At 51.2% G+C, this 10,803-nt stretch overlaps 1 protein-coding gene across 1 annotated transcript; it reads left to right on the top strand.

Moving 5' to 3' along the window:
- Positions 1 to 3,235: 3,235 nt before the first annotated feature.
- On the top strand, positions 3,236 to 4,209 carry FOXE3 (forkhead box E3). Its single transcript, XM_054496677.2, has one exon. The coding sequence runs from the start codon at positions 3,236 to 3,238 to the stop codon at positions 4,190 to 4,192; it is 957 nt and encodes a 318-aa protein (XP_054352652.1). The 3' UTR covers positions 4,193 to 4,209.
- Positions 4,210 to 10,803: the final 6,594 nt, after the last annotated feature.

The raw sequence follows: 10,803 nt of genomic DNA, 5'->3' as shown, positions 1-10,803 counted from the left end.
GCCACGGGTGGTAATAAAAGCCACTTTTCCCTCAACCCCCACACTGCCTGGAGGTGTGAGATGGAGGCTGTGGTGGGTGCTTTGGAGGGGCTCTATCACTAAGGGAAGGTGGGAAAGGCAGTGGATGAGACCTTGTCAGCTCTGGTCTGCACTTGAGTCTAGCTGCAGGATTATGTTGCACCTGCTTGAAAATATGCAGGTGCTGAAATAACTTCTCTGGTCCTGCCTCTCTCCTTCCCCTGGTTTAATACTGATTATGCCATTGTGTAGTAGGAAAAGAAAGCACCTCTTGCTAAGTGCCATTGTGGGCCAGGCACTTTCATACCTGATCTCATTTGGCTCTCAAAATGCTGAGAGGGGGCTTCCATTATTCCGTTTGAGGAAACCGAGGCTCACTGAGGCTCAAATGAGAACTGGCCCCAGGTCACTCTGCTCTTGAAGCTAGATTTCCCGATGCTGCAGTGGCTTGTCCTGCCTTCTTCTTTGGTGAGCTGGGCATTGTGACTGCACCGTCTTGTGTTCCATATGGCCTACCTTCAGGCAGTAGAATGCAGGGTGGGGCCGGGTGCGGTGGCTCATGCCTGTAATCCCAGCACTTTGGGAGGCCGAGACAGGTGGATCACCTGAGGTCACGAGTTCAAGAGCAGCCTGGCCAAGATGATGCAACTCCGTCTCTACTAAAAATACAAAAATTAGCCGGGCATGGTGGCCGGCACCTGTAGTCCTAGCTACTTGGAGGCTGAGGCAGGAGAATCGCTTGAACCTGGGAGTTGGAGGCTGCAGTGAGCCAAGATAGCCCCACTGCACTCCAGCCTGGGTGACACAGCAAGACTATGTCTCAAAAAAAAAAAAAAAAGAATGCAGGGTGGTGAGGTTGAAGAGGGTTCTGAGGCAGGACCTGCTAGAATATAAACTGAGCTGAGTCTTCATTGTTGTGGGTTAGGGATTGTCTCTAGATCTCCAAGTGTCATCTCCTTCCTCTCTGCTTCTGTAGCCCCTCTGGCCACCTCTATCATAACTGGCAGTTGTCTGTCTCTCCACCAGATTTCGAGTCTTCATCTCTGTCTTGCCCGGAGCACTTGCTAAGGGACTGGTCCAGAAGTACTTGGTGAGCAATGAAGGCTGAACTGAGGCCAGGAGAACTGAAGGAGGGATGGATCTGGGATCCATGTGGAATTGACGGGACTTGGCGCTTGCCTGAATGTGGAGAGTGAGTGGGGAGGAAGGAGCCCAAGATGACGATAACCACACTTTCATCTGTTGGTGGTGGTGGGAAGGAAAGGGGAGAGGTCCATTTGCTGAGATATGGAATGCTGGAAGGAGAGCCAGCCAGGGCTGGAGGATGTACTGGGTAGAGGAAGAGATGCATTTCATTTAGGACATTTGGGTTTGAGATACCTTGAAATATCCATGTGGTTATGCCCAGTGGGCACCTAGATATGCTGACCAGGAAGTGAGGAGAGAAGCTAAGAATCTACTTTGGCAGCTGAAGTTGTGGGAGCTGGAAATACTCTAATTATTTCTAATGTCTCAGCTCAGCCTTAAAGGATGGCATTCTTAGAAGAGTGGGGTGCTAGAGCTTTGAACTTCACATTTAATTCCAGCTCTACCACTTAGTACTAGCTGTGTGAAGTCAGGGAAACCACTTAACCTCTCAGAACCTTAGTTTCCTCATTTGCAAAACAGGAATAATAACAGTACTCACTTCACGGGGTGCCCAAACTTAAGTGCAATAATGTACATAAAGTGTTTACCAAATACAAAATGCTCAGTAATGGTGGCTGTGATGTCATCAGCTGAGACTGGAGCTGAGAGAGGGGCCCTTGAGCTCCATGCTTTGAGTTTGGATTTTGAACTGGATTTTGAGTTTAGAGTTTACAGGCCTGCTGTAACTAGCTTTGATCACCTATACCTAGGGACACTCTATAGCATGGCTGGGGGACTAGGATGGGGCAAGTGAGATGCCCCAAACGTAAGGAGGCCCTGGCTCTCAAGTGCTGACTGCACTTGTAAGGCCCTGAGACTGAGCTCTCCTTAAACAGCACCTCAGGCACCTCAGTGGGCTCACTGTCCTTCCAGCCCTGTTCCATGTCCAAGTCCCTTGATCTGCCTGTCCCCAAGACAACCCACTTTAAGACAAGGCTCCTTCACCCTGTGGTCCCCTTGGAGCTGGGGATGGGTCTCTCCTGTCTCTTTGGAGAAGAAGTTTCCCAAAATAGGCTGGGTGCTGCATCCCCCTGGATGCCAGTTGTGGGTGGAACTTCTCAGACTGAGTTTTTAACAAACACTGCCAAAGACCCCCCATCCCCAGTGAGATGTGAGTGTGGTGTTTCTGGGTCAGAAGGCGGCTCTTTCAGACCCCCAGTCTGTGGAAGCCTACATTTTGTAGTGTGTGTGTGTGTGTGTGTGTGTGTGTATGTGAAGAAAAGCTGTTTTCTTTAACAGGGGGGTGTGGAGAGGAGGCAGCCAGAAAGGCAGCTCCAAGTTGTGGATTTCCTGGGGGCTCTTCATTTAAAGCGGCCGCACCACTTTCCACGATTCTGTTTTTTCAGAGAATGCTCTCAAGGCCTGGGGGGAGGGCAGGACAGGGGTATGGGGGAGGGGGGTGGCAGAGAGGCCAGACGGTGACCCTGATCTGGAGCAGTCAAACATCCTCCCAGAGACAAAACCGGCCTGGCTCTGCCCTGCCCCGCTGCTTCATTACCTTGGCCCAGGTTCCCTAATGTCTGTGAGTTGGCCTGACGCCTCCCCATCAGGATACTGAAGGCTGGCAAGGCGGCCTTCATCTCTGTCCCAGCTGGGGATGGAAGGCCAGGAGAAGGATGGGGGGACCGACTACTGGGAGGAGCAAAATGGGGAGGGGGCTGGGAGAGTGAATGGGTGGATTTGTGATTGGGAATGATCCAAAGGAGAGGGGATAGAAGGAGGGGTGGAAAGGGAAGGGGACTGACCAAATACAGTGGGATGGGGCCAGGGGTTGATCTAACCGAGATGGGGAAGGGGTGAGTCTGGGTCTGGGAAAAACTGATCCAAAGGCAGAAAGGGAGGGGCGAAATGGAGGAGGGTACCGTGAACAGAGTAAGGGGGCTGGGAGAGGAAATTAGAGGGGAGGCGCTGGCCAGCAGGGAAGGCCTGAGCCCTCTCTCCCGGCGGTGGTTGGGGGGGGCCGTGTCCATAAAAAGCGGGTCGGCGGCCCCTGCGGTCCCGGAGCCGCGCGGGCAGAGGTGCGCAGCCGATGGCGGGGCGCAGCGACATGGATCCGCCTGCCGCGTTCTCTGGCTTCCCTGCCCTGCCAGCGGTCGCGCCGTCGGGGCCGCCGCCGTCGCCGCTCGCAGGAGCCGAGCCAGGGCGGGAGCCAGAAGAGGCGGCGGCTGGCCGCGGGGAGGCGGCCCCCACGCCCGCGCCCGGCCCGGGGCGGCGGCGGCGGCGGCCCCTGCAGCGCGGGAAGCCGCCCTACTCGTACATCGCGCTCATCGCCATGGCTCTGGCGCACGCCCCCGGCCGCCGCCTCACGCTGGCCGCCATCTACCGCTTCATCACCGAGCGCTTTGCCTTCTACCGCGACAGCCCGCGCAAGTGGCAGAACAGCATCCGCCACAACCTCACGCTCAACGACTGCTTCGTCAAGGTGCCCCGCGAGCCGGGCAACCCGGGCAAGGGCAACTACTGGACGCTGGATCCCGCGGCCGCCGACATGTTCGACAACGGCAGCTTCCTGCGGCGCCGCAAGCGCTTCAAGCGCGCCGAGCTGCCCGCGCACGCGGCCGCCGCGCCTGGGCCGCCGCTCCCCTTCCCCTACGCGCCCTACGCGCCCGCGCCCGGCCCCGCGCTGCTGGCGCCGCAGCCCCATGCCGGCCCGGGCCCCGCGCCGCCCGCGCGCCTGTTCAGCGTCGACAGCTTGGTGAGCCTGCAGCCGGAGCTGGCGGGGCTGGGCGCCCCCGAGCCGCCCTGCTGCGCCGCGCCCGACGCAGCCGCCGCCTTCCCGCCCTGCGCTGCCGCCGCCTCCCCGCCACTCTACTCGCAGGTCCCCGACCGCCTGGTACTGCCCGCAACGCGCCCCGGCCCCAGCCCGCTGCCCGCTGAGCCCCTCCTGGCCTTGGCCGGGCCGGCAGCCGCTCTCGGCCCGCTCAGCCCGGGGGAGGCCTACCTGAGGCAGCCGGGCTTCGCGTCGGGACTGGAGCGCTACCTGTGAGCCTGCACCGCGCGGGCAGTCACCTGTGCGACCTGTGCCCCCGGGCACCGACCTGTGCCCCGGTGCTCGAGGGGCGCCGCCCTCGAGCGCCCCACCTCTGCCCCCCACCGTGGCTTGGAGCACACCCTGCGCCCCTCGTCGTGGCCTCCTGGACTCAGACTCCTGCTACATCCTTCTCCGACCCCGATCCCTGGGGAGGCTCCCACCATCTCGCCACCGGACAGAAGCATCCCCTTTGATCTGCCAGCCTCTCATTTCTTCTCCCTCCGCTTGTGAGCGCCCCCAGCTTTGCGGCGTCCCCCACCCCAGCGCTGTCTGTGGGTCCCTTGCCCCGGAGCTGACTCGCCTCCAGTGAGTCCATACCCCAGGTTTCCTGGTGAGTTCCAAGCCTTTGGAAGCCAGATCTGTGATCCCAAGCCGCCTCCTCCGCCGACTGTACTTCATCAGCCTTCTCATGTTTTTCCGACACTTTATAGAGGTCAGACTCCTGGGTTCATGACTTACTTGCTAGCGTCCCTTCATTTCCCCACAAGTTTGCCCCCCACCTCCACTTACCTGTCTGCCCTCAGCTTCTTCCTGGGAGAGAGCCCCCCTTTCACGTAGACACACCTGGCTGCCTTCTTCACGCCCTGAGGACACTTCTTGGAGATTTTAGAGACAGGCAGCACCAGGGCTCCTGACTGAAAGGGGAGTTGGTGGGCCTTTAGGTCTGCCCCACCCCCTGGAAAACTTAGGACTTACTGGGTTATTAGTATTTTTAATTAAAGCTGGTTTAATTAAAAAGAAAGAAACTTTTTTCTGGGCTTGGTGTGCTGGCTGGTGACTTGGGGGGAGTGGTCTGGGGAGACGGGTGAGCTTTATTCTAGATCTTGGGTTGCCACATGGGGTGAACCTCCTTGTGAGACATCAATCAGAAGTTCATGAAATGGGATTAGGAAGTGATTCTCCAGCAGGGTTAGTGGCTAACACAATTTTGTTTTAAAAAGGAAGTGATTCAGCCATAGCTGTGCACATAGTAGGCCTAGTCAAATGCCATCTCCTGCATCTCAGCCCGGTAGAGACGAGATGGGCTGGGCATGTGTGTGTACACACTTGCGTGAATGTATCTGAGCAGCAGGTTGTCTGCTCTCTGGGATTATTCCCAGCTCCCATGGATAAAGGAGCACTGGCCGTTGATTCACTCCTCCAGTTAGTTAATGTGCCGAGCCTGTGCTAGGCACTGGGGAAATATTACTGAATGAATGGGCAAAATCCCTGCCTCGTGGAGGTTGTGGGCCAGTGGGAATAGTCATTAATCCAACCATCAACGCTTAGAGAAACAAGATAAGTGCTCTACAGCCTTGGACTCAAAGTGTGGTCCACAGACCTACAACATCACCTGGGAGCTTGTTAGAAATGCCGAATCTGGCAGGATGTGCTGGCTCATGCCTGTAGTCCCAGCATTTTGGGAGGCCAAGGCAGGAGGATCGGTTTAGGCCAGGAGTTTGGGATCAGCATGGCCTAACGTAGTGAGACCTCATTTAAATAAATAAGTAAATAGAAATGCAGGATCTTGGCCCCACTCAGACTCACTGAATCATCAGATTCTGCATTTTAGCAAAATTCCCAAGTGACTAGTATGCATAGTATTCTGGAGGAAAGGCGCTGGCCTCAGTCAAGGGGCTCAGCCTAAAGGATTACAGCTCTCTACTATAAAGAGTGAGGCCAGGCCACAGAACCACACCCCACCCACTCTGAACTTCCAGGCACTGCACCATTGGCTATGCCCCCTGTCTTACCTCCCCTGCTGAATTGTAAGATAGGGCAGAAGGGACCTGAGCTGATTCCTGACTGTCCCCAGCACCAAGGACAGGGTAGCACTGAGCAGAGACTCTGAGGTGTGAGGGAGGGAGTTAGCCTTTGACCCTGTCCTGCTGTCTGGTGCTGACCCAAATGCTAAGCATCAGGCTTTTTCAAGCTCCCCTACTCCAGGGCTCCCAGTCTAGTTGAGCCTGAATTAGGGGTAGGAGAAGATGGGGGAGGGAGTCAGTGTGTCTTGAACCCAGGATGAGTGTGATTTGCATGCAGGACGTGCAGGATGTGCCTCTCTTGGATACCAGAGTTTGAAGCTCTGGGGTGGTGATGGAAGATGAGGGTGGACAATGGGCCGCCCATAGAGGAGAAAGTATGAAAATCTGAGAAGACCAGGAAGGCCCTCTTTGAGGGTAGGGCAGTAGGTTTACACAGTATGGTAGGAAGTGACCTGGATAGACTCCTTCCACCAGCTATTAGCCCCTTTGAGCAAGGGTCAGATCTGATTTGTCTGATGCACAGCAGTCCTTCACTTAACATATTTTGACTGCTCAAGGGCATGAATCCCTGCTGTCTGATACTGTGCCTGACTTACAGAATAATGACTGAGTGGACAGTACTTTGGCACCTTCTTATCCACTGGCAATCCTCATAGTGACCTATAGAAAGGGTGAAAGAGGTGAAGGTGGAGGCTATTTCCCAACTTCTAAGTTTAGTAAACTGCCCCTCCCTAGGCCCAGCAGGTAGCGAAAGATCCGGCCCTTGATTCTCTAGGAAGTAGAGCTCCGTAAAGATCAAAATGCAAACTTGCTTTTGCTCCAAACGGTATTATAGCCCCTCCTCCTGCCTCAGAGCATCTGTTGCTAAATTCCTTCCTAGTCTAAGAAATCCCAGGGAAGGAAAGGACTCTTCTCGCTCTCCTGAAGCCAGGAACTGCTTCCTGAGCTATGAATTCAATTCTTTCTACTACCCGGCAGGTCTGTGTCCCAGGATCTTGGAACACTTCGAGGACAGGTGGAAAACATCTGTAGGGAAATACTAGGAGGGTCACCCTTGAACTGGAAAATCAGATTTTTATTTTTTAAATGCTTCCTTAATTTTCCTTTATTCAGGCCGGGCATGGTGGCTCATGCCTGTGATCCCAGCACTTCGGTAGGCCGAGGCGGGTGGATCACCTGAAGTCAGGAGTTTGAGACCGGCCTGGTCAACATGGTAAAACCCCATCTCTACTAAAAATACAAAAAGTAGCCGGGTGTGGTGGTGCATGCCTGTAATCCCAGCTACTCGGGAGGCTGAGGCAGGAGAATCGCTTGAACCCAGGAGGCGGAGGTTGCAGTGAGCCAAGATCATGCCACTGCACTCCAGCCTGGGCGACACGAGACCTGTCTCAAAAAAAAAAAAAAAAATTGAAAGAAGTACATAATTTGACAAGTCAAGTAGCAATCATAGGCTTATAGTGGTATCTTGCACCACTCTCAGGATCTCTGCTTTGTTCCATACAAAAATCTGCTTTCGATTCATATTTCTTTCTCTTGAAATATACTTCCATATTTCCATGCTTATACTCATTTCTCTTGAAACAGTAACGATTAACTTCCTATTATGATAGATGAACATTTACCTCTAAAATCTCTTATCTCCTTCCATTCCCCCTCAAATTACCAGCTTTCAGTTAAATAAAGTTTTAGCATTTACATTGTTACTATGTAAATATTGTTCTGTGATAAGCTACTAGTGTACTACAATTATAATTCCTTTTGTGTGTGTGTGCAACCTTTTATTTTACCTGGACTTAATAATGCCTTATTTTTTCATTTGTTCAACTTCCTTTGCATCTACAAAGGTACAAAGCTAAATCTATGGGAAGCTAAATCTTCCCATATCTTCCAGTAACACTGTGGTACAGCTTTTCATGAGGTGAGGTCAAACTTACCAGGAAACCTATAATTGCTTTTGGTGGTTGTGCTTTTCCCTTCCTGCAGCATCTCTCCCAGAACCTTCCAACCTTCGGCTCATCTGGACTGATGGTGCTCCAGGTTGGCTGAACAGAGCTGGATCTGGAAATTCCCTTCACCATTACCTTGGGAATTCTGTGTCCTGTTTTGGATCTTCTACTTCCTGATGTCACTATTTTCCCTTTTTTCTTAGTTTATTCCCTTGTTTCAGTCGAGGTAAAATGTTTTGGAAACTTTGCACATCTGAAATTGTTTTAGCATGAGAAGCTAAGCAGGCATTTGACAATGAAATATTTGCGTCAATGCTGTGCTTCTCTGTAGACCTTGTTTTTGGAGGGAATCAGAGAATGGGAGATATTTTCTCAGCTTAGTATGCTTTACCTGTAGGGAAGCAGGGAAGGTGGTGGAGTATTACGGAAATGAGGGGTTAGAGTTTTGGCAGGAGGACAGGGAGGGAGAACTCAGGAGATTCCCTTATAGGAGAAGGAAACCTGAGAGGAGAAGCCCTGAGAGGGGTGACTTCCTGACTTAGGGGGAATTGGAACACAGGGAGGGTAGCTTTGGGCCCAGGATAGTGCTGAGCTGGTTTCAGGGTCTCCTGGATCCATTTAAGAAGGAAGCCAACATTACCCTTGCACATGGAAAATTGAGTACATAGGAAAGTGACACCCTTGGCAGGGACACTGGCAAACATGGTAACAGAGAGGCTCCTTCAAGAGAGTCCTCCACTGTAGTGACTGGATTGGTTTTGAGCCCAAGTGTATTACCTCTCTGGGAGATCCTAGAAGTATGGGGGTGAGGGGATTTTGCACGATACTGGTTATTGTGGTTTACTTTTAAAGGGAAAGAATTCTGTGGACTTCCAGTACTGACTTTAATTTTTTTATTATAATGTCAGTATTTGCAGGTATAAATTCCCTAGACTTGTATTTCTTATGTGTTTGTTAAAACTGTTTATAAATTAAATTCAAACAATGAAATAAAAATTCAAGTTCATAACATTAGTCAAATGTAAAAGAATATATTTTGGCTGGGCGTGGTAGCTGACGCCTGTAATCCCCAGCACTTTGGGAGGCTGAGGTGGGCGGATCATGAGGTCAGGAGATCGAGACCATCCTGGCTAACATGGTGAAACCCCATCTCTACTAAAAATACAAAAAATTAGCCGGGCCTGGTGGCACACGCCTGTAGTCCTAGCTACTCAGGAGGCTGAAGCGGGGGAATTGCTTGAACCCAGGAGGCAAAGGTTGCAGTGAGCCTAGATCATGCCACTGCTCTCCAGCCTGGGTGACAGAGTGAGACTCCATCTACAAAACAAAACAAAAACTATATATATGGTTTTGCTGAGACTACATCAGTTGCTCCGTGAATGTGGCTCTGACTTCTCCATAGCAGGTTTTCTGGGTTTGTCATTCCTTGGGCCATGTGATGACTAAAGTCACCATTTTTAATTTTATTGATTGATTGATTAAGACAGGGTCTCACTCTGTCACCCAGGGTGGAGTGCAGTGGTGCAGTCATACCACACTGCAGCCTTGACCTCCTGGGTTGAATCGATCCTCCTGCCTCAGCCTCTCGAGTAGCTGAGACTACAGGCTTGCACCACCATGCCTGGCTAACACCATTTTTTTCTTTTGAATGAACTGCAGGCATTCCTTCATGTAGCAGGCCATGATACCAACGGGCCCAAATACAGCATATATTTATAAAATCTGCATTTTATAAATCTCAAGATTAAAGTAGCACTACTTGATAATAAATGCAAATAAAGGCTTCAAGTATTAGGTATCTCTTACAAGGAAGTCATCTATGTGATCCAGAATATGCTTATATGAATGTGCTTACTATGGTGGAAAAAAACAACATTCAAAAAGTTTTATAAATTCCCACATGAATAAGAATATATTCTTGGGCCAGGCGCGGTGGCTCACACCTGTAATCCCAGCACTTTGGCCGAGGCAGGTGGATCACCGGAGGTCGGGAGTTTGAGACCAGCCTAACCAACATAGAGAAACCCCGTCTCTACTAAAAATACAAATTAGCCAAGTGTAGTGGTGCATGCCTGTAATTCCAGCTACTCGGGAGCCCGAGGCAGGAGAATCGCTTGAACCCAGGAGGCAGAGGTTGTGGTGGGCCGAGATCGTGCCATTGCACTCCAGTCTGGGCAGCAAGAGTAAAATTCTGTCTCAAAAATAAAAAAAAAAGTATATATTCTTGGACCATACTTCAAACTAAGCAATTAAACATTTTAAAACATTTATCTAAATAAATCTTTGGTTAGAAGAAAGTTGCCATTATAGACTATTTATAAATTAATAAAGGTAAGAACAGTACATATTAAAATCTAAAGGATGTAGTCAAACTTGTGCTCAGAGGAAATTTCATAGCCCCAAATATGTCATGGAGACAGAGTTAGAGGGGCCCTGGGGTGGGGTAGGGAGACCAGTTACAAGGCTACTGCAGCATCCAGGCAGGAAAGGGTGGTGGTTTGGTAGAGGTGGAGGTGCAAGTGGAAAAAAGTAGATATGCAAAGCTATAGAAAGAATCAGCCATTGGCTAACATCCTAATCTACCAAGGCCAAACGCTTTCCCATTTAATCATAGCCTCAGGCCAACCCTGAAAGCTTGGAGTGGTCATTTTGCTGGTAGTCACCACTGGTCTGGCTTGCCTAATTTAAAGAGTAACTAATTTCAGTAGACCTATTAGCTCAGAAGGAACAGACAACATTGTCAGAGATGGTTCCTCCACTGCTCCCACCAGAGGGCACCTAGGTTAGCTGTTTTTTTCCTGTGAATTCTGTCAAACCATTGAGGAACCTGTTTCTCTGGTTACATAAATTGCTCCAGAACACAGAAAAAAATGGA

The sequence above is a fragment of the Pongo pygmaeus genome, chromosome 1, assembly GCF_028885625.2.
Source record: "Pongo pygmaeus isolate AG05252 chromosome 1, NHGRI_mPonPyg2-v2.0_pri, whole genome shotgun sequence".
Classification (NCBI taxonomy): Eukaryota; Metazoa; Chordata; class Mammalia; order Primates; family Hominidae; genus Pongo; species Pongo pygmaeus.
This window is presented reverse-complemented; position numbering and strand designations above follow the sequence as displayed.

Bases quoted from the DNA above. Each gene is read 5' to 3' on its own strand.
- FOXE3 (XM_054496677.2), top strand. From the start codon at position 3,236: ATGGCGGGGCGCAGCGACATGGATCCGCCTGCCGCGTTCTCTGGCTTC.